Source organism: Azolla caroliniana, unplaced genomic scaffold (assembly GCF_043228905.1).
Source record: "Azolla caroliniana isolate FFs.n. ecotype wild unplaced genomic scaffold, voAzoCaro1.0.p SCAF_6, whole genome shotgun sequence".
NCBI classification, from domain to species: domain Eukaryota; kingdom Viridiplantae; phylum Streptophyta; class Polypodiopsida; order Salviniales; family Salviniaceae; genus Azolla; species Azolla caroliniana.
In genome coordinates this window covers 19946983-19971008 of record NW_028230441.1, presented here as the reverse complement: position 1 = coordinate 19971008, position 24026 = coordinate 19946983, and the positions used below count along the sequence as shown (strand labels likewise).

At 39.8% G+C, this 24026-nt stretch overlaps 3 protein-coding genes across 3 annotated transcripts in view; 1 reads left to right on the top strand and 2 right to left on the bottom strand.

Annotated features, from left to right (window-relative positions):
• Positions 1–16596, bottom strand: part of LOC147863259 (long chain acyl-CoA synthetase 6, peroxisomal-like) — a 72866-nt gene extending 56270 nt beyond the window's left edge. The window contains exon 1 of the mRNA XM_087321022.1: positions 16571–16596. The gene's annotated coding sequence lies outside the window, so the exon portion shown is untranslated. The remainder of the gene's footprint in view (positions 1–16570) is intronic.
• Positions 11706–16641, bottom strand: TRZ1 (tRNAse Z1). Its single transcript, XM_087321025.1, has 8 exons — positions 16372–16641; positions 15127–15285; positions 14975–15049; positions 14699–14794; positions 13360–13473; positions 12416–12484; positions 11964–12038; positions 11706–11885 (listed from the first exon to the last, which is right to left on the bottom strand). Exons 1-8 carry the CDS (start codon positions 16639–16641, stop codon positions 11811–11813), a joined length of 933 nt encoding a protein of 310 aa, XP_087177151.1. The 3' UTR covers positions 11706–11810.
• A 5725-nt stretch (positions 16642–22366) lies between these two features.
• Positions 22367–23461, top strand: LOC147863257 (nuclear transcription factor Y subunit B-3-like). Its single transcript, XM_087320670.1, has one exon. The coding sequence runs from the start codon at positions 22667–22669 to the stop codon at positions 23246–23248; it is 582 nt and encodes a 193-aa protein (XP_087176796.1). The 5' UTR covers positions 22367–22666; the 3' UTR covers positions 23249–23461.
• Positions 23462–24026: the final 565 nt, after the last annotated feature.

The window sequence follows — 24026 nt, the reverse complement described above, 5'->3', positions numbered from 1 at the left end:
GATTCATCCTTTGTAAGAGAGCTTAAGTACTTGCCAATTTCGATGAATTCACCCTCATAATCTTCTACTTTAAACACTGCTAACACCCGAGCACAAGAAACCGTAAAGAAGTTTAGGCCAACATCCTCTTTGTCGGAGTGCAAATCTTCTTCACCCTCATACCTTGCCCTTGACAACATATCGGCCACCACATTATGCTTTCCATTTATATGTCGAATCTCGAGGTTGAGGGACTTGATATAGGCAATCCATCACATCATAGCAATATCCGGTGTAGCACAACCGGATATCATTCCAAGAATAGGTAGACAATCAGTTTCGATTATGACCTCTGTTCCGATAAGGTGGTCACAATTGGTTTTAACCGCAGATACTATTCCCCATAACTCTCTCTTTACTTGGGCATACTTTCTTTGTCTTTCGATCAACACCTTTGCACCGAATCGGATTACATACCAATTCTTTTCTTTGTCTTCTTGGTTTATCACCCATCCGATTCCGGTTGGGCTCGTATCCATTGTCACATATATCGGGGTACCTTCGATGTAGTCAGTTTTTCGCAGTGTCAGAGCTTCCAATAATAGTTTCTTTAGCTTTTGAACAACGTAGGTATGCTCATCTTCCCATTTGAACTTCTTCCTTTTCTTTAGTAATACATACAATGGTTCAGCGACATGAGCATAATGTGGAATCCATATGTGATAGAATGTACATGCTCCCAAGAATCTTCGCAACTCCGTTTGAGACACACATTCTTCTTTCATCTCTTGAATAGCGTTCACCTTGGATGGAGATGGCTTCCGGCCATAAGACCCACATAAGTGTCCTACTACCAATATTTCTGGTTGACCGAATGCAGACTTCTCTCCCGAAAACGTGAGATTTGCATCCTCAAGCTTTTGCAACACCTCGCTATCCTTTATATGATCGATGACGAATCTTCGGCAACCATCTTCATCCTTCGATTCATCTTTCTCTTCCACCAAGCATCCTTTGATTGGAATGTCATCTAAGAAGGGCATTGTGATATCAGGGATACAATCCCTCAACATTTTATTCATGGCATTCACCATGTGGGCTACGGAATTTGTCACACCTTGGGGTAAGGTACACATCCTTACCAACCCGATCGGCGTCCTCATTGTCGTTATGTCTCTACTATCGACGGCCAATTGAAATTGATCATAGCCCAAGTAGAGATCACCAATGGAATAGATCGATCTTCCCGCGAAGGCTTCGGCAAATTCACCCACGCTTGGACCAATTCTGGCATTTCGGATCATCACCTTGTTGACGAGTTGGAGATCTTGAATAAAGCGTAAGGACTCGTTCTTCTTCAGCACCGTAAACCATCTGTTAGAGTAGGGAGCATTGGATGGCTCAAGAATTCCCATCCTAACATTTTCCTTTAAAAGCTCAATCAACTTTGGAATGTGAGCTCTTGGAACTAGTATCGGTTTGAGGTTCCAAGGTACATGCGGCACCGTAAATATCACCATCAGCTCTATCATCTTCGGGTCGGCACATCCGATCTCTTGTGGGGAGAAGGCGAAGGCTTTCCCATGTCTCTCAAGCATTCCGCGGGACATTCACTCCTCTTCAAGGAGGAGGAAATCCTCCTTTCCAACTTGTAGCTTCACTTTTGTCTCTTTAGTGAAGACATGACCTATTGCCTTTGGATCCCTTAAGCTTAGATCATTAGAAACTTCCTTCATCTTTTGCCAGCTATCTTCCGGTAGCGGAATTGCAACTGGCTTGATCTTTCTATCCACCGTTTTATATTTTGTGTTGACTTCAGCTTCCTCCATCAAGATGCCTCGATGATATTCATCAATGATAGCGTGCATGTTGACGGAGTTAACCGAAATCTCGTGTTGATCGTGAGGATAGCTCAAGTCCACGACTTCCTCGATTTCGCTGATGGTCTCGTTAAATGAGGCTTCCTCTAGAATATGAGTTACGAATTCTTCTTCTCCTATTATTCTTTCTTCTTTCAACGCCTTCTGGAAGTCTTGTATCCGACACTTGTACTTCTTGTTGAGTAGTGTTAGTTTACATGCGCCACTAGGTGTGACACATGTTGCTTCTCCTTACAATCCACGCGCTCTACTTTCTTGTGGGGACTTATGATTGCTCGGACTATTTGTGCCCCATGCTTCAATAGTCCGTTCTAAAAATCCGAGGATTCGCCTCCAAGGCTATCTCGGTTCCTTTCGTGATTGGCTCGCACCGTCAAGGATTGAACAGATCTTTGGTTGTCAAGGCTCTTGACTCGCGCAAAAGTTGCTCCATTATCGAACACCTTGGTCTCCATCCAGGACGATGTGATATACGGTTGACCTAGGATGACAGGATGCGAAGCCGAGTCTTGCACCAAGAAGTGTTGATCCATCTCCACATCTCCAATCGTGACTTTAACATTGGGGCAAGCTCTGTACAAGTCTTCCGTGGCCTTCGTTGTCGCTCGAATCTTCCATCCGTGGTTTGTATTATTCGGCCATCTTCCCTTTTTGTAGAACTCGGTCGACATGAGGTTAATCTCCAAACCATGGTCAATCAAAGCTACCATGGTCTCTTTCTTCTCCCCGATCTTCACCGGCGTCTCTGTTGTCGCTCTTGCCCAATGAGGCCGAGAGTAATGGTTGATCGCCATCACTTCTTCTTCTTTCTCCTCTTCCGATCTTGCCATGGTTATGGCACTTGTTTTCACCTCCTCTTCATCCGCTTGTTGCCACTTCCGCTTAATCAAGTCCACGATTGTATCGTGGAACTCCTTCTTAGTGATCCCAAGTAGCTCTCTCAAACTAAGGTCAACATGACTGTCTAAAACCTTCTCCTCAAGGACCTCCCGCAAGTCGGTTGTTTGTTCTATGTCCGACCTTAGCTTGTAAGTCAGCGCCGCTCGTTCTTTTCCTTTCTTCACAGATTCATCGACTTTCATCCGAGAAGGTTGGCTCGATCCACCGGGCTTCATTGTTTCTCCTATCTCTTTTCGTGGCGTAGGTTGGGCTTGTCCTTCTTTCCCTGCATTCCCCATATTGTGACACTTTGATGTGCCATCTTTCACTGGTTCTTTTCCTCTTCTCTTCGACAAGAGCTTCATAGTTGTCACACACAACCTCCGCAAAGCTCGTGTTATCATCGACTGCATCTGACCATCCGGTAACTCATCGCACATTCCGATGAACAAGTTGTACATCCTCCAAATTGATTTTGCCTCTCTTTTCGCACTCAAATACCGTTGGCCAAAACCCAGCTCCTGGCTTGATCGTCTTTAGATTCTCTCTTCCAACTCGTATCCTGGCCGATGCGGCATAGTGCATGGCTTCTACATGCCTTGCATCTTCCTCTTCCACGATCTTTTCAGCCCGCCTCTTCCGAAGTTCACTTGTAGTGGCTTCCGGGTCTCGCTTGAATGAATCATGTTGCCGTCCAAATAGACAACGTTCTTGCGAATCGCGTCTTGCAAGTCAGTGCACTCCCTTCGCGAGTGCTCGACGTTGTCGCACCACACACATCTATACACTTATTTTCCCCTAGGCCCGCGTTGACCTAAGTTGGCCAACGATACCGCTTCAAACGTCTTGGAGAGCTCTTCTATTATGGATTCTTCCATTGCTTCCTTGTCGAAATTGTTGATCGGCTTGCTAGGCTAGATCGTCATAGGCGCCTTCCTCCTCCACGATTGTGGATTCTCCATATCAGTTTCCTCTTGCCATTGTCGACACTTATCAAGACGACTACAAGCCTTCTTCACCGCCGCCCAGTCCGTTACCAAACCATTTGGTTGTGTTTCGTCCTCCAAAAAGTTGCCCAATTCTCAGCGATCTTTCGCATCCACTGCCTTTAGGAATAGTAGGACTTTATCTCCATCGAGAACTCATTGATCAACACTAGGAACTCGGTTGTACTTCTGGTCGAATTCAGCATATACTCCAGACACACACATATTCTTCCCTTTCTTCTCGATCCACATCATTAGCGTATGTTGAGTCATCTGTGACGCGTCTTCAAGCATGTATTCAGCGAGAAGCGCCTTTTCAAACTCCACCCAAGCTGTGTGCTCGTTTTGGATCTCCATGACACGCTCACGAATCCTTGGTTCCACCACATGTTTGAAGCTAGAAATTTGTTTGAGATCGTTGACATCCCTCTGTTGCATCTCGTTTCGATACGTCGCAAGAAAATCCGTGATGTTCTTGCCACCAAATCATCCAGCTATCTCGACTGTACGATCAACAGCTTCTCGATCTCTCACCTTCAGCATGTATTCCACTACGGACACCATACCTTTCGTTAATTCCTCTCCTTGAGTTCCGCATGTCGAAGCCATCGTTGTAATTGAGATCCTCCCTACCACCTCTTTCACGTCGGGTTCACCACTTAATTATGTCGTGAGAATCCGTCACTATGTGCGGATCGTGAGACGAAACCGTCGGGGTTATGGACTGGAAGGAATTAGTACGCACACGCACAACACAAGCAGAGAGGAAAAATTCGTTTATTGCAAAAGAACTCGATTCTTTATAAACTTAGAATCATGTTACAATGGATTGGATATGGATATCAAAGATCATTCTTAAAAAGAAAGGAGCCAACAGCCATGTAAGGAGTGGTCTGATATAAATAAGAGAGATTATTCTGGAAAGGAAGGAGCCAACAACCATGTAAGGAGTCCAGTCAATCAATATGAGAGAGATTTCTTCCCCAAGGAATGGAACTTATATTGAGCTCTTTGTTGATCCCCCTTCCCAATGTTACTTTGCATGTCCACTTTTAGTTGCATGGCCTCTACTTTTAGTTGCATGCCTTTTACTTTTAGTTGCATACGACCGTCTGTATAATTCGGCCAAATGACCTAATCATCCATAAAGTTTAGCTCGTGTACAATCCGTACGTGCGTCGCAACCAAAACCATACACACGTCCACGCGCGCAAGTTCCGATCGTGTCGTGTATGCGTCCGCGCGCGCCCACACACACGCTCGTACCGATCGGGCCGTACGCCGTGACCCAAAATCATTTGAGCCATTCATCCACACAATTTAGCCCAAGTCACCTTGAACATTTTGTGCTTCACACATTAATATAATGAATAGGTTTTGGCTTTCTATATATATTGGGGAATCCAATGTTATCCTATCTATGTGGGATATCTCACAATTTTGTTTTTTTTCCTTTTCTCTTTAAACTTCTCACTCACATAACTTGATGCTTGTTTATCCATTTCATGCGTAGTAAAATACGTTATGAAACTCTTGAAGACATCTATCTTTCCATATCAGTACATTAAGATAATCTTAAATAATTCTTTTACTAGTTTTCATATCGTGTGTGAAAAACCACACGACACCGTTGAATTGCCTGCTCCGTTGCACGAGCCGCTCTACTACCGCCGCAATCTCTGACACGTGTGTTGTTCTTGTAGCATCCGCTCGAACATCGCCATCATGTTGTTAGTTTCCGGTTGTTGATTCTCCATCTCCTTGCCACCCATCTTCATGTCGGGTTCACCACTTGTGTCATGCCTTTCGGCGCCAGATCGTTTGCGTGAGTCGGGTGGGAACCACTGGGGTTTTGGACTAGGAGAAAGAAAAATATGAGATAATGTTAGTTAAGAATAGATTGCAAGAAGAAGATATGAAAATCGTGAATCCCATGAGTATAGTGTATTAATTGATACTCAGATTGTAAGAGAGAAATAAATGGCAAAATCGTGAATCCCACGAATATTTTATATTAATCAACCCTTATAAAAAAATCAACAACAATATACATCTTTCTCTCCTCCTCATATAGTGATGGAAGAGACTAACCATAGCATCATGTTTTTTCCTAAAGTGTTCATGCGCACTAGATGTGCATGAGTTGCCTTTTTCAACCATGCTTTTTTTTATTTCGTAAATATAGTGCTCATGCACACTAGATGTGCATGAGTAATTGGCTTGCGTTTTTCTTCCAAATAAAGTTTTCACGCACTCTAAAAGTGCATGATTTATTTTTTTGTAAAAATAGGCGTAAATATAACTAGTATACCTATTAAATCTATATTTAGATCACTTATGATAAGTTAATACAATGATAAAGTTTGGGGTTGTTTACATGGAGGTACAAGGTTCAAATCTTGCCCTATCCATGTAATAATACTTTTAATATTTTCTTTTATTTATTTATGCGTACTTAAATCGGATATGTTTTTTACATATTTCACGTAGTGTGCGAATTACACTACGACAACATTAGCCTATCTTTGTATGCCTGGGTCATCGAGAATTTACCTGAACGAGCACTAAAAGTGATTCCCAAATATACATATGATCCAATTACTCAACTGGTTTATGAGAGAGGATTAGGTGACATTTACTCCTAACTCGAGACGATGTATAAAAGATAAGGACTTTAGTTTTTGCTAGATTCACTACCAGTCCTCGTGTGCAAAAGTCGTCTAGGGCATTAATGTGCTTTTGTAGGTCGTGTTCAGACTCCGAGAGCAAAACTATGTCGTTTGCGTAGAGTAGAGACTAACTTGCGTACCCCCAATGGCTACTCTGTTGCCTCCTTTACGAGCAATAAAATCAATGATCTCATATAGAGCATAGATGGCCCAAATCATGTCATTTGGTATCTCCAAGCTTTTAAGCTTGTCAAACAACCGCTCCCTACGAACTGTGTCAAAGGCTTTGTAGAAGTCCACAAAGCAACAATATAGTTTCTTCTTGCGAGTCGTCGTCTGGTTAATTAAACATCTAAGTGTTGAAGATATGGTCAATAGTGGAGAAGGCTTGTTTAAAGCTAGCCTGCTCAGGTGCTTGAAGACTTAAGGTTTCCATATAATCGTTGAGCTCTGCTTCCATTACTACACCATATAATTTAGCGAGCATATGACCTATCATAATGGTCCTATATGTATTTGGGTCCATTGGGTCCCCTCCTGTATGTAAAGGGGCCACTGTGTTCATGGTCCATTGTGGTGGAAAACCCTCGATGAGGGCACGGTTGAAGGTTAGAGTGAGAAAATGAACTAGACACTCTCAAGCATATATGATGTGCTCGGCCAATGCTGTGTGTTCCATGGACTTCCTATGTTGTAATTTTTTTGGTTTTTAGGAAGAGAGCGAGATGTACGTTGTCTTGGGTACAAAGAGTGTACCACTTTTTTTGGTTTTTAAATAAATGTGTGTGTGTGTGTGTGTGTGTGTGTGTGTGTGTGTATACAAGTCAAAATGCGCAACGAGCGCGTTCACACTCGTGCACTAATAAAAGGCATGATGGCCCTTTATTCCCAACAACCTCCCGCCTAAAGGCAATGTGCCACGAGGAGAAAAAGAAGAAGAAGAAGAAAGTCAGCTAAGTCCAAGTATGTACAAAGCTGAACTACATACATCTATCCAACTCCCATCATCTGTCGGCAATGAGCAAATCACTCAGCTAGAAGACCCTTCGTGAGAAGATCTGCAGGATTATCATTTGTATGTACTTTGACAAGCTCAATGTTCTTGCTGTCAAGTACATCTATGATGAAGTGATACTTCACCTGTATGTGCTTCATCTTTGCATGAAAGACGAGATTCTGAGCTAGCATGATAGCACTCTGACTATCACAATGAAGAATAAGTAACTCTGTAATGCCAAGATCTCTCACTAGATATGAAAGCCATAAAACCTCCTTGCATGCCTAAGTGGCAGCAACATACTCTGCCTTTGTAGTAGACAATGCAACACACTTTTGTAGCCTAGAGATCCAAGAGACCGCTCCTCCTATGAAAGTAAACACATACCCAATAGTAGACTTTCTACAGTCCGCATCCATAAAACCAACGACAGATGTCTTTTGCTTTCCAAAGCAAAAGCACAAGTCCTTTGTGCCTTTGAGGTATCTCATAATACCTTTCACCGCTTCCCAATGCTTTTTGTCGAGATTTGCCATGTATCTACTAACCACTCCCATTGCAAAAGCAATATCATGGTGTGTAGCAATTATCGCATATATCAAACTACCAACGGTTGAAGCATATGGAACCTTAGCTATTTTAAACTTCTCATCATCAAATGTAGGGTTGTCTTCTGCACTAAGTTTCAAAATTGGAGGCAATGGAACCCCAATTGTCCCCCCCCCCCCCCCCCCCCCATATTGAAACGCTGCAAAACCTTAGAGATATACTCTTGCTCAGATAGAAAGATTACCCCTTTCGATTGGTTTTGGAGTATTCGCATGCCAAGGATGTGATTTTCATCACCAAGATCCTTCATATCAAAGCTGCCATGAAGGCTTTGCTTCAATGAATCCAAGGCATGAATATCCTTGCCAGCAATTAACATACCATCAACATACAAAACCAAGATAATCAGGTTGCCATCTCCTGCCTTCTTGGTGTACAAGTAGTGGTCCACTTGACTTCTACAAAAACCTTCTAGCCTCATTTTCTGCATTTGCAAGTAAGTTTACAACATATGTTTGTTGTTGTACAGCAGGCACATTTTTCTGTTTAAAAGGTATTTATTCTCGGAATACAACCCTACGTACTTCCTCGATCTTTTCGGGTTGTTTATGCATGCGATTTTCCCGGAAGATAACATCATTTGTACGTACTATTTTTCTTTTCTCTGGATCCCACAATCTATACCCCATTTCACCCTCGTCGCCGTATCCTAGGAAAATACATTTGCAGGACTTTGGCTCAAGTTTGTAGCGTTCTTCTTTACGAATGTGCACAAAAGCCTCACAACCATACCTTCTATGTAACATCATCGATAAAAACAACTTAAGTATTTCTTTCCCCCTAATGATAGCCTTGGCATCTGACATACATCTGAATATACTAACTCAAGAGGGGAAGACTTCAGCGAAAGAGACTTTTTATTTGTACATGTTTACCATAAATGCAATGATCACAATGCTCAAAATCAACATAACGAAGACACGGCAAGTAACCTAAACGAGAAAGTACTTTCATACCAGTTTCACTCATGTGTCCCAACCGGCCATGCCTCAAAGAAACACTTGGCTGCTCAGTTATGGCAACAACATGGTCACTCACACTAGATACATGGAGAGGATACAAAGTATCACTTTTACTACCCTTGGCAATAACTCTAGATCCCTTAAAAATCTTCCATTTCCCATCACCAAAGGTGGTGTGAAATCCATCATCATCTAGTTGTCATGTGCTAATCAAGCTCTTCTTGAGCTGAGGTATATGCAATACATGCTGAAGTGTGAAAGCAGAAGCACGTTGAAACTGTAATTGCATAGTGCCCAAGATGGACAACACCATGTTGACCCCCTGTGTAATCTGAAAACCACTCACGATGAGGGGTGACATGAAAAGAAGCACCAGAATCGAGTATCCACGTGTGCATGTCACCATCCGTATCTACAAGTAAAGCATGTTCTCTATGGCAGGAAGAGACAAAGAGTACATCATTTCCACTATCACTATCATGAGTCACTACCTTCACCTCTTCAATATTAGCATTGATTTTCCTCAATTGAATGTCTCTCTTCTCTTCTATGCAATCATCTATCTTCTTGCCCTTTCCTTTCTCTTTCTTCCATTTGAAACAATCACGTTTAAAGTGACCCTTTTTGCCACGGTGATGGCATTCTACATCTTTACCACGTGATTTACTACGGTCATAACTATTAAATTTGCCTCTCTGTTGTGACCTACCCCTAGTATGCAACGCACTAGAGGACTTATTGGATGCATTGTTCTGTCGACTCATCTCTTCCATGAGTAGAGAACTCTCTACATCGGCATAAAGAAGCATCGCCTTTGAATTGCTCATAGCAATCCTGAAAGTATCCCAACTTTATGGCAAGGTGCAAAGTAAAAACATGGCCTTAAACTCATCATCAATGATGAATTCAAGGCAAATAGCTAGCTGAAAATGGAATGGAACTCACTCAAGTGAGTTGACATGGGTGTGCCCTCTGTCATGCGCAAATCCATAAGTTTCTTAAGCCAATAAACTTTGTTAGTTGTTGTCTTCTGTGCATACAGTTCCTTTAGTCTAGTCCATATAGAATAGACATAGTCCAAACCTTCAATATTAAACATCAAGGCATCAAAAATTGACAACTCAATAGTCGAGCGTGTAAGCTCGTTCAACTTTTGTCAATAATCTACCCCTTTGACTTTAAATAGGCTTTGCATGCTTCTTCTACAACAGGATGTTGTAACACTACTTTTTCCATACCGCAAAGTTATGTGCACCCTCCAGCTTCTTGATGTGCATAAGATAGCTATTGTCACTGTTGTTAGTCATGATTTCTTAGCCCAAAAGGAAGACCAAAACTTAATAATAATAAAACTAAGCCTAGACTCTCACACAAGTGAACTAAGGTACAAACAAGTACCAACCAACAATATATAACCACACTGAAAACAGAAAATTTCATACATGTAGATAAATTTTTAAAGGCAATATCTATTGTTCATGCATTGTCAAAGCCTACAAGATGTTTCTGCTGCACACGGTCAAAATGTGACCTACTCTACAGAAAACGTGAACTGCTCTAACCTGCTTCGCTCTAATACTAGTTTGAAGGGCAACAAGAGAATTAGGGTTTTAGGTCAATCAGAGAGAGAGAGTCTGAGTGAAAGACAAAGGGGGAGAGAGAGAGAGAGAGAGAGAGAGAGAGAGAGAGAGATGCCCGTTGTCTTGGGTACAAAAAGTGTACCACTTTTTTTGGTTTTTAAATACATATATGTATATACAAGCATAGAATGAACCATACGTATCATACATGCATTCGCATTCGAGAATGATTCAATCAAACATGTATGGTAAATCATCTCAAAGTTGGAGTGGATTGACAAGTTGGATTGGATTGGCTATGGTCTATATTATATATTGATTCACTCTCAATAATAATAAGTGGACTCTAATCCATTGTGAACCACCAACATAAGTATGGTACAATATTTCTATTGTATCACATGCATACTTTTGGGATGCTTCTTAAGAATCAAGACATCTCTATCATCCTCACTTTAGAACTTTGCAAAAAAATGAGTATGAACTATAGAGATTGAATCAAAATATGTCATTATAAATTATAATCAAACGTTCAAAAACTCATAAAACGTATATTCGAGAATATGAAAAAAACATGGCATAGGTAGTAGTAGCATAACAACTTACCACTAGGGTGAGCTAATTCCTAATAACAAAGAAAGAAAGGAAAAGAAGAAAAAGCAACATGACACTAAAAAGAGGATATGAGAAAGTTGGGAATTGAACCCAAGACACAAGTAATAGTAGCACAGCAACTTACCACTAGGTTGTGCTTAGTTCTAATAATGAAAAAAGAAAGAAAAACAACTATTATAATACTAACATAAAATTTTGACATGGTACTAATGAGAGCGAGCAATGAGAAAATTGGGAATCAAACCCAAGACATACACAGCAATAGCAAGACACCTTACCACTAGGGTGAGCTGAATTTGTAATAACAATAAATTAATGAAAAAAAAAGAAAAAAAAGGAGCACATATTTTTCCCTTTTCAAACATGTTTGTTTCCAAACGTTTGAATGCTTGCATGAACACGAATATTACGTTCGATGTATACAAGTCAAAATGTGCTACGAGTGCGTTCACACTCGTGCACTAATAAAAGGCACGATTGCTTTTTATTCCCAATTGAATATAGAGGGAAAAAATAGTAAGTTTCCTCGACAAGCAACTTGAATAATGCTTGTAGACTATGAAGGAATCAAGCTCCTTACACTAAATAATTGACAAAAAAGAATAGAATTTTCATGTGCTCTTACTTATAATACATCTCTTTAAATCATTGCAATTATAAACCATCAAGCAATGCGAACGATCGTTCATGTAGCCCTTTAGGAAGATTCTTCAATGCTGTCTGGATTTCCTGGAATGCAAAACACATTGTATTACTCACTCACAGAATATGATAAGCTTTTGTGGCTCTTAAACCTACTTTCCTTACCTCAGTTCTATGTCTTGCTGAAAAATGTATAAAAACAATTCCTTCATTATGGAATCTATCTGCAAGAGCCACCACCTAACAGAACATTTCACATGCTGGCTCAACTGATATATTCTGGCTGTAAGCACTAGCATAATGTAATAAATGGCAGCAACAAACTCTGAAAATATCCACCTTTTTCTTCATTTCCCCCAATGCCTATGGTCAACCACCCTCTTGATCAATTAAATGTCTTTGTTTCTTTATTCTAGAGGATTGACCAGAGGATTTAGGGAAATAATGAAAATTGATGGGCATTTGGGGAATAAAATAAAATAAAAACATTGCAAATGTATCAAATTGTGCATGGGATGAGTGAAATTTCAGTAAAAACTTTAATATTAAAGAGCTACAAAGCTAGTTTACAAAGAAGACTGACAAAACGGATTGCACCCAAAAACAAAGACGACTACCTCAGATAAATGTGTATGACCATGTTCCCTAGCTTGCTCCACAGGCATGCTGTCGTTAACAAAGGTAGCCTGTTGGATAAATGGATAAAGATTTCTTACATCGATCTCTCAAACCCTTCAAGGTTATATAGTTTACTCACAGTGCTATTTCTTTAAATCATTAACCACCACAAACACAGCTTATAATTGAAAAATAACCATAATGGGGATTTTCCAAATACCCCCAAGATATGCTATTTGCAAACTACAACAAAAATACAATAATTCCATTAAATCTTATCCCCGGAGCCACTCCCAAGCATAATGAACATGCTGTTCTTTTTTATGCAAAAATAGAAACAGTAGTACTGCATGTTAGACAGTGGCAGCTCCACACCTGCATTCTCTTTCATCTTTATTATCTCTTCTCAACATTCTCTCTCTTCCTAGATTCTTCTCTCTAGAATCTGTAACTCTTTAAATGCCTTCTCTCTCTTCCAAGATATTCCCTCTTATTCCTCATTTACTGTACCTATTTGGTAGTACAAGAGTCACTTTACTACCAAACAACCATTTCACCCATGCTCCCCAATTTTGTATAAATAGGCTATACCAGCCTCTTTTGTAAGAACTTTATTTTTGTTGCTACAGGCTCTACTCTTTGGTTGTGTCTCTACTCTTTGCGACTATTTTGCTACTGCTGTCTAACAGCCTTTTCACAGCTTGGTTGTGTCTATTTTTTCTAACTGTTCCACTGCTATTAACAGCATTTCTCACACTGCAGACATCATGACTATTATCCATAAGCCATCTGACTTTATTGTACATACTCTATGGTATACACTTGAGATAAACTTATAATTATGATTAACTTTGCACTCAACTTACGTTTCATAAGAGCCCTTGAAGCACTCAGTTTAGTAGTTACTTTGAGAGAAAGTGTGATCAAGTGAGACAAAACTGACCTCCATGACAAGAACCTTTGCCTTCATGACATCTTCATTGTTTTTGTCCACAATAAAATCAGCCATGGTATCACCAGTAAATGCTATCTCTGGAACCATTGTGGTGAAAGTAATCTATTAAAAAAAATGAACCAGTACATTGTTATTTATATATCATCTTTTATATTCTGTACAAAATGTTATCAAAATGCAATTTTGAATATGTTACAAGCAGTACAATATAACCTCCAAGTTACAACTAAAGTGAATAATCATCACTTGAGCCTTTTCTTTTTGTATGAATGAGCATTGAGATAACACATCACATTATAATTGAGATGTTTTTTATCAGTTCAGCCTCTTCAGAGAAATGAAGTGACATTTTGCCTTAGATTCTTAGAGAGAGAGAGAGAGAGAGAGAGTTCCTTTTCCACATTATTAGAGGCTAAATCAACCTACAATATAAAACATGTCCATGTATATGTGTCCTATATGTATCAAGTATGCAAGTATGGCATGCCTAAAGGGCTAATCTGAACATATAAATATGGTCCAAAAAGCCCCAAGAGTGCTATCTTGGAGGTGGGTCCAAATGGAACGAGGAATGAACTAAATAAATGCGGATATGAGAGCTGACTGACTTCACTCTCATATATGTGACGCCCTTTCTGAATCTCCCAATTCATCCTTAGATGATAGAATATACTCCCCGTATTCATATCCTCATTTGTTATATCCAGAGCGGTGGGCTTTTTTGATATTCCATGGTGTTTTGGCAGCAGGAATGGAGGAGCACTATTCAAGGTTGTGTTGTTTTGGCAGGGGTTAAGGAGCATTTTCCAAGGTTAAGGTGTCAATATTTTGAAAAGTGTCGTCATTACTAGAGATTGCATATATCATCCTCAATAGATGACACTCATGGAGCCATCATGTAAAGTTCTGGAGACAACCACGTGTACACCTGGACTGCAGGTGATGACCACTCGAAAGAGTAGCGATGAGTTAAAAAATGGCTCATAAAATGGCTGAAGAAAGATCTGCACGTGCTTTGACATAATACAAAGTGCAGTTCTAACTGGTCTTGAGAATGGATGCAGTGAAGACGAAAAGATTCTGAACATTGAGGATGAGAAAAATCCAGTCGAAACTTGCAACTTCGCACATCATGAATACATGCTTGACCTGAGGGAAAATTCTGCAAATGGTTTGCATGCACAAACGACTACCTCAGGTATTAGAATTAAACACCCTGTGTGCTGAAGCCCCATCGCATTTCCCGTTAGAGCAAGGAGGAACTCACCCAAGATACCCATGTTGGATATTGATCTAATCAAAATACTCAAATCATAAGCAAATTCACCTCAACTCCAGTCTCCTTTAGATTCTTGATTTCGTTTCCAGAAAGCCCAAGGTACTCTGCTTTCAGTTTGTTCCTAACTGAGTATAGCAAATAACCCTGTAAATTTGATACACCAAGTTAATGTGAAACAATTGGTATCTTTGTCCAAAAGACAAGTATTCCAATACGATTTAGGAATGCATATAAATGTAGAAAGAAATCTAAGGGAAGAACCTTGTATGATAAGTGTTAATATGCTTGAGCATGCTTGCTTTTATTGGTATTTTCAAATCAAACCTGGCTTGGAATTACGTGATAAGTCTTAAATGCCTTTGCAACAAGACCCTTGCCCATAGCATATGTCTCCCCAATCTGGTAAATAGGAGCAATCCTATGATGCATGACTACACCTGACTTGATAAAAGAATACACAACATAAACATACCTACATCCAAAGCGATTAATTCATGCTTAAGCTCTGAACCATCCAACTCTCGGTAGACATCGAAGAGCTTCTCAACTGTCTTCTTGATACATTTTGGAACAATTACCACAGGGGGTTTCATCTTGTACAAGCCCCGTGTAGCTACATACATTGCGATGCCTCCCTGAGACACATAGACATTAAGAATATGGCATTTAAAAAGAAAGAAGTAGATAGTATGTTAACAGTTCTACACAAGCCAAAGCAGTCTGTTATATCCAAAAATGTGATATCACATACATACAAAAAGAAAAGTTCATTGAGCCGACTAGAAACTAAAACTAGAGTGTAGGAAGACTGCCCATCAAAAGTATCAACCAAAACCAAAACCGGTTAGAAAGAAGACTCTCAACAAAATATCTTGTCTTTTTAGAAGACAGATTATGGTCTACCCTATATTGATCCCTCATGCCATGAAAATCAAGGGCTAAGGAAATGTTGCGTACGCTTTACTGAATGAGAAGAGCCCTCCTTTGGTGATTCAAATTCTATCAGTATGTTTTATTTGACTGTAAAAAAATGCCTAGCTACACCTATATGCTCTTAATATCTAGTGGAATGTTAAATGAATTCTAGAAAACGGGGCCAGCAAGACTCTGAAATATGGCTTGCACTCCTTTCTTATTGTGGGCGATTTTTCATTGATACCCCCCCTGCCCATTAAGGGGGTCATAGAAAACAAGGAAAACATAAAAACAACAGTCATACCTAAAGGAAATTTCATCACCACCAGTTTGTGCTTAACAGAGTTTTGAAAGGTTTTCTTTTAACAATTTCTTTAATCTCTTTCCAAGCATGCACCGAAATGTGATAGAAATTTAGTAAAACATTGTTAATTTAGGTTAGATGTTCACATTATATTTTCAAACAGCTAATTTGATCATTTGATTGCCATATTAATGAATGATGGAAATACCACAATTACCTATGTTTCAGGAATTTCATATTTTTATGTTGAATAGATAGCCTTGTACATTTAAGTCAGATAAACTGATTTGTTATGCGAATTCATGGATAGATTGATAAACTTGTAAATTTTCAAATAAACTCATCCAGAACACATAGATTCATCAACTGCTTGTAAGATGTCAAATTTTTGAACACTTCCAATATTTTTTACCTGTATAGTTTCAAATAAAAAACTGTTTCCTACGCTGAAAAAACATGGATTTAAAACAGAAGAACCTTTTGTCAATTAAATTCTACTTACAATGTGGTCCAAATGGCCATGGGAGATGAAGAGGAAGTCTTGGGAGATGGCACGCTGGGGGCATCGGCCAATATCAAAAGCTACTTTAAGCTTAGGAACAATGATACAAGTCTCATGACCACCGATAGAGATTCCTTCAATTCGATAGTCTGCAACATCCATGACGGAGGAGGAGGAAGAAGAAGAAAACAAAGAAAACAGAGAGGAGGAGGAGGAGGAGGAGGAAGAGGAAGAGGAAGCAATGGTGAGGTGAGGCATTTCTGCTTCCATGCGCAGAGATGAGCAATGGAGGCAGAGACGTGGGAGGAAAGAAGAATGGTTGGAGCGAGAGAAGGGGAAGACAAGAAGAGATCGTATTAAGCACGACGAAGCTGCCATTACCCAAGTCCAAAGAGGAAGAAGGCCATAGAACCCAAAAAAACCTTCATCTTCTTCTTCCCTCCCTCCCTTTGTGGGCGATTTGTGTCTTTTCTTCCTTTCTTTTCCGAAAACAAGCTCCTTCCATTCCATTAGTTATAAAATTTTACGGATTGAGATCAGTATATACAAATCCCTGCTTTGTAGGGGGGACACACGATAGGTCCATCTTATGTAGATGCCCATCGACTCAATAAAAAAGGGGGAGGACGCCCATTGTTGGATGACGGCTAGTAGTCGTTGTCTTTTCAACTCCATCGGAATCACCCTTGAGGCCATCATAATTGGCTCTTTTAAAGTGCCTACCACTTCACTCCATATCTCTCTTGCATTTAACACTGTTGGCTGCACGGTTTGCTTGGAGAAGACCCGTCTACACCGTTGTTTCCATAGAATCCAAAGAGTTATTGGGCTGACCAATCAATTCCAACACAAGTTGAAATTTTGGCATTGATAGGAGTTGAGTGGACATTGTCGATGGTGGAGAAAAAAAAAAACTCTTGTGCTTTTATAACCAAAGTCATCCCCTCTTCCTGATGCTCATATCTGTCAACTGGGGCCTGCCATGATAGCCAACATACATTCCCCCACTTGATTGAGCCTTGCACCTGGCATAATTGCAATAAGCGGCCAACCCCCCGCCATATTCGATGGGACTCTGGGCAATCCCATAGAGCGTGTCATATTGATTCTACTATAGTTGGACACGCTACACGATTAGGAGAGTTGAGGTTCCCACGCTGCCACGCACCAACCGGTAGTGACTTATATACTAATAGCCATTGGAAAGTGGTGATTCGCCTCGCATGTTGGTGTTTCCAGGGTTTCTGCCAAAACTTGGTGATAATTGTGTTAGGAACATGATATGTTTTCCAGACCTTTGCAACAGCCAGATCTCGAGCAAATTGAGCGGCTATAATATGGCGACCCAATCTAGTTGTGAATTGAAAGAAAGGGATAGGTTTGCTTCCTTGCTAGTACTCAAATTGCCTTACGTTGTGTTGATGCCTCGTTGTCTTGCAGTTCAGAGCCTTCAATCCTGTCCGGTGTGTCCATACCTCTTGGGAGCAAAGAGCCCTCCTCCTTTTAGCCTATCCATTTCTTCGTTGTCGTCCTTTGATGAGTAGCTTCCCTAATCAAAAAAGCATTAATGATTTCAGATCTCATAGCCCATCCGCCCCTAATTCCATGGAGGATGTTGGCCTGGTCTTGTATTGGCAATGACATAAATCGTCTCCAACATTCTATACTTTATTGGCGATTTGTGTCTTCTTCTTCTTCTATATCTAGCTTGGCCAAAGAGAGGCCTTACCAATCCATCCATCCATTCATCAATCAATCATTCTATAGCGTTGTGTCCCGCCTATTGTGAGTCGCCCCCACCTCACCCTGGAGCACAAGCAAGAGTATCGCTCCATGTCCCCCTTTTACTACCATTACACACTCGGAACTATTATCCGTGGCAAGCCACAAGTTCACAGAGTCGCCGATTATACTACCAGCTACAAGCATGCTGACTACAACTTGATTCTCTTTTGGAATGAGTTGCAAAAAGCCAACTCCGTGTTGGCACACAAACGAAGTCTAATGTGTGGCTTGTTGATTCGGGTCCCATCAAACCACATGACCAATCAATGTGAGTGGTTTCGTGATTTTGTTGACGTCTGGTTGACCTAAATACATAGAGACAAAGTAATGACCATAAGCACCCAATCTAGCACATCAATTATGCTCCGTTCAAGAAAAATAGCGAACATTGGGACTGCATTAAGAGCATATTGCATATTCACGTGATTATGATGATGTCATGTCCATTACAAAAAGTGTGGAGCAAGGAATGTAATTATTCTTCAAGTCGCATGGGTGTTTCATTGAAAAACTCGAGGATAAAGGTAAAGTAGTTGCTCATTGTCAAACAGAAAGCTATGTGTTTTTCCTCGCTAAAAGCAAGTTGAAATTATTGATGTTTGCCAATTGGCAAAGGAATGTGATCAACATCAAAATGTGGAACATATGAATTAGCCACATAAATATTTAGAATCTAGGAAATTGCTAACATAATATTCTCAATCTTAAAAAGGAAGCATATGAATGACATGTGTGAAACATGCCAACATTCACTCTTGGCCAACATCATTCACTCGGATATGTGGTGACTTGCAAATACCACAACACTCAACGAATGTTGGTACTATGTTACCTTCATTAACCACTCTCATCACATGTAGCCCTTAACTAGTTGGTGAAAAGAGTGAAGAATTTACACGCTAATGAAATTCAACAATTTTATCAAGAAAGTGATTGGTTAAAAGATCCAAAGTCTTTGCTCCAATGATGTCGGAAAATACTTCTTCAATGAATTCATGACATTCATCCAACCAATAGGGATTTAACCACCAAATTTGTGTGTGGATACCCACCACAATAAAAAAAAATGTAGTGAAATGAATAGTCTACTTCTATGTCATATATACCCCAAGGTGCATTTCGCATATGGGGAGAAATACAATGAAATGAGTGTCCTGAGATTGAATTTGGAAGGTGGTAAAGGAGCGTAAAAGAAGGAATCAAGGGAAGGGATACACTTTTGGTTGCACACAAATAAGGCTTTTGTCAATTAGGAAGATGTGGGAGCTACCCAACCCTAGTTTTTTTGTCGAGAGGAATCGAGGATTGCCATAGAGGAAGATACGATAGCTATCAAATCCTCGATTCCTTGTAATGAAGGGGCATTGTAATGCAAGAAGATGTTGTGGATATCCAATCTTGCTCCTTTCTTTTTTCTGTGGCAATGATTCAACTAGAAAACAACAACGGTTTGGTTTCGGCTTAACCGGTTTGGCCTTGTCCAAACCAAACCGGTTAAGCCTTAACCAGTTTGGGAGTTTGGACCAAATCGGTTCCTAAACCAGTTTCATTGCATTAGCCCGAAGTTCTCGGGTCCCCTGCCCCATCCATCCATCCACATTCGCACGAACCGAACTGATTTCACAGTTTCACGGTTTCGTTCAGTTTAGTCGTGAGCTTCCTTAACCAGTTCGGGATGGTTCAAGCCGAACCGAACTGATTCGGACCAAACCAGTTAAGGCTAACCGATTAAGCCTAAACCAAGTTAGCCATCCCGGTTAGCCTTAACTGGTTTGGCCCGAATCGGTTCGGTTCGGCTTGAGCCATGCCAAGCCGGTTAAGGAAGCTCAAGCCTAAATTGAACCAAACCAAACCCTGAAACTGCGAAATCTTAAGGAAGCTCAAGCCTAAATTGAACCAAACCAAACCCTGAAACTGCGAAATCTTAAGGAAGCTCAAGCCTAAATTGAACCAAACCAAACCCTACCAAACCAAACCCTGAAACTGCGAAATCAGTTCGGTTCGTGCGAATGCGGATGGATGGATGGGGGCGGGGGGCACCCGACGACTTCTGGCCGATGCGATGGAATGAATGACTGGATTCTTGGTTTTGTCCGGACAAGTGTGAAAGGGAGGGATGGCTATGGTGGTGGGGGGGGGGGTCATGCTAACCCTATCCATTCTCTGTCTCTGTGTAATGTATGTATGTATGTATGTATGGTATAGAGAGATAATAGACAGACAAGACAGACAGACAGACAGACAGACAGACAGACATATATACATATACATCTCATCTCCCCCAACACATCCATTGTGAGCGTTTTATTTGTTCTTTTTTTGGTTAATGAGTATGTCATAGATTTTGGGTTCCTTTTGAAAGAACAGGGGGAGGCCACCGTCGGATTCGATCTGGGCCTTCAAATCCTCATCGTTCTGTCTCTCTGTCTCTCTGTCTCTACTTAAATAAGGTTCTTCCTTCTTAACTCTCTCTCTCTCTCTCTCTCTCTCTGTGCTTACATTGTTTTCCATTCAAGTTCTCCTCTACCCCCATTACTCTGTTTTGTATCTTTTTGTCACTACTTGCCATGTATTTCTCAGCTTACTTACTTTCTCATGGGCCAATTTTGGCCTTAGAAAGACGTTAATATATCTTTCTTTCTCTCTCTCTCTCTCACACACACACACACACATTTATGTTTATTGTATTGATTTTAAATTTTGGATGATTGGGTGCACATGCCCATTATTGTAATTTGTAATCATTTGTCTCATGCGCCAAATTTGGTCTTAGAAGACGGTAATCTCTCTCTCTCTCTCTCTCTATATATATATATATATATATGTTGGTTGTTTTGAACAATCCTTAACCCCATTGCTCTGTTTTGAATGCTGTTAACTGTTTTCCTATATAAAATCCTCAGTGCTTTTATTATCCTTATTTACCCAGGCACAGATTTTTGGATGTCTTTGAACTTATCATGTAGCTTTTTTTCTTTTTTTTAGCTTACCGTTTTTTTACATTTTATTAAACTTTTTCAGCTCATACACTTAGTCCATATTACAATAGTGTATGTATATATTGCTTAACATCAATCACATAAAATAATTTCATGTTGAAATTCTAATCACATATTAATGTCATGTAGAGACCCTAATTGCTTATTAATGTCGTGCAGAAACGCCCTTTTTTCGCAAAAAACTAAATACCTAAAGTATTAAACACCAAATTTCTCATGACTAAATCATTAGATAAACATATTTCTTCTGTTAAAAAGCCTAAATTTAGAGACCTCCATTTCCTCATAAATAATAAGCACGTGAAAAATCCTTCTCTTCTCTTAAAAAAATTTAATTTTTATTAACCCATTTCATCATGTATGAATCCTGAAACTGTGATTAGGAAATTAAATTAGTGTCTTTAAGCGAAAACCGGGCTTTTCATTGTGACATGGCATTATGGTAATTTAAGGGTTTTGAACCAAATACTCTGCTCATAATGATGATGATTATACCTTAGTTTACTTATTTTATTAAGGTTTCTACGGTAAAGCATTGGATTATAGTAAATTAGGGGTTTTGAGTGTCAAGAAAAGTTTCCACCCATCTCTTATGGCATTGAAGGATGATTGGGACGATGATCCTACAGTCTATATAGAAATTCAGGCACTTTTGAGAGAGAAAAACGGCTCCACATGACATTGTGGTAATTTGGATGATGATGAATATCCTGGATGTCTATATATGTGATTATAATTTTAGAAAATTTAGAGTTTTTGAGAAAAAGCAGGTTTGAAAATTTAGGTAATCTTGAGATTTGGAGAGAAAAAGAGCATCAGGCAGTGATGATGATGCAGTGTTTTACTGTTTGGAACCTAAAGGACTCACCCGAGTACAAATCATTGGTGGAATTTATATCCTATGAAATACTACAAGTATAGACGAATTTCCTTTGGCAAGTGAATTGTTCAATTCTGCTATAGAGCTGGGGGAATTTTTTAAAACCTCAATCATAGAAAATGGTCGAAAGTTATAACAAAACATCGGAAAATGGCCATTTGGTGAGCATTAACCACTGCCTATTATTATTGTCTCCTACTGGGCAATGCTATCCTTTTCACTCTTTGTTATTGTGGAAATGTGGCAGCATCAATGTAGTTATTAAAATTTACTAGGATCAAATTAACGAGGCATGATCTGAAACAACAATGAGAGCAGCATATCTTCGTAACACAAAATGAGGGGTTTGCTTGTTATAGGAGCTAACCAGAAATGTCTCATGACACTAGCTAACAACAGCCATGCAGCATCTGTATGAATTTTCATTTCATCCCGTTAAGGACAAGCAAAAGATAGAGGATTAACTCCAAGCATATTAGGATGAGTTTTTATAATGACTGTAACATAAAAGCCCATTGCATGAGACTCAAACTCTCAACTGCTAAAATTTTTAGAGTGCAATATATGCTATGATGCCATCAATGTTTATATATTTGAATTTTAGAAATTGGCTCATGCTTGTTGTAGATTTATGGCGGCAAATAACTACCGCCAAGGTAGCCCGGACAGTCATCAGTCTGATGATGATTCAGGTGGACATCATGGAGGAAGTGATAGCATCAAAGAACAAGACCGACTATTGCCCATCGCAAATGTAAGCCGAATCATGAAGAGAGCTTTACCAGCTAATGCCAAAATATCAAAAGATGCTAAAGAGACTCTCCAAGAATGTGTTTCTGAATTCATAAGCTTCATAACTGGAGAGGCATCAGATAAGTGTCAGAGAGAGAAGAGAAAAACGGTAAATGGTGATGATCTGTTATGGGCCATGAGCACTTTGGGGTTTGAGGATTACATTGAGCCACTAAAAGTTTATCTTCACAAGTATAGGGAGTTTGAAGGGGAGAGGTCTACTGTAGCAAAGCAAGGAGATCCAGTGGTGGTTGGCAAAGATGGAGGAGGTTCTAATGGGATCTCAAGTGGGCATATGCATATGGCTCAACAACCACCATCAGGTGGCTATATGTATCCTCAACAACAATATGTCCAATCTACCTATCAAATGTCTGCCAATACTGGTGGAGGCCACGGATCTCAAGCTCAAGGTAGTTGAAGAAGAGGCTCCCTATGGTTGATACCGATCAATTCATTTATGGCAAATCGGGTATGAGATTAATTGAACAGAGCTCTCTTTGACTTCATTTGGGTTATGTTGCGATGTCTTTGGTCGGTGTAGAGAGCCTAAAATTAGGTTTCTATGGATGTAATATAGTTTCTCAAATTTCATCGCATTATTTTGGTTGAATTTAGTGTTCTTCTCACTGAATGATAGTGATGTGTTCTCATTGTTTTTCCTTGGCTACTTTCCTTGTACATAATCTGTTTATGTGTGGATGTAGTTGATGTGAAGGGAATGCTAGAGGAAAATAAAATAAAATAAAAAGTTTTGAAAGCAATTTAAGTAACTAATGTTAGTGAAATAAACATATGTTAATTTATCGAGGTTTTTAATATAAAAGTGTTTTTGCCTACCAGTTAAACTATATCATATATCATGTAATTCTGTTTAAATTTTTGTAGTGTAGAAGTGATTAATGAAAAGTGTGCCATCAATATGTTGATATGCATTTAAGCTATAGGCTTTCATATTTAATAGCGACTTTGCTTATATTGTATAGCTTTTGTGTTCTCTCAACAATGTGTTTTCACTTGCTTCCTGATAATCCTTTCAAAATATCAATCTAATGTATTTGGTATACCTCGATAATATACTCTGCAGATGAGTCACAAGACACCTCCTCGATGACCAATCCCAAATCCTAGAAGACCGATTGTGTAAAAGCTCACTCTGAACTGATTTAGACACAAAGGCAAAGAACATGTGATGCTTT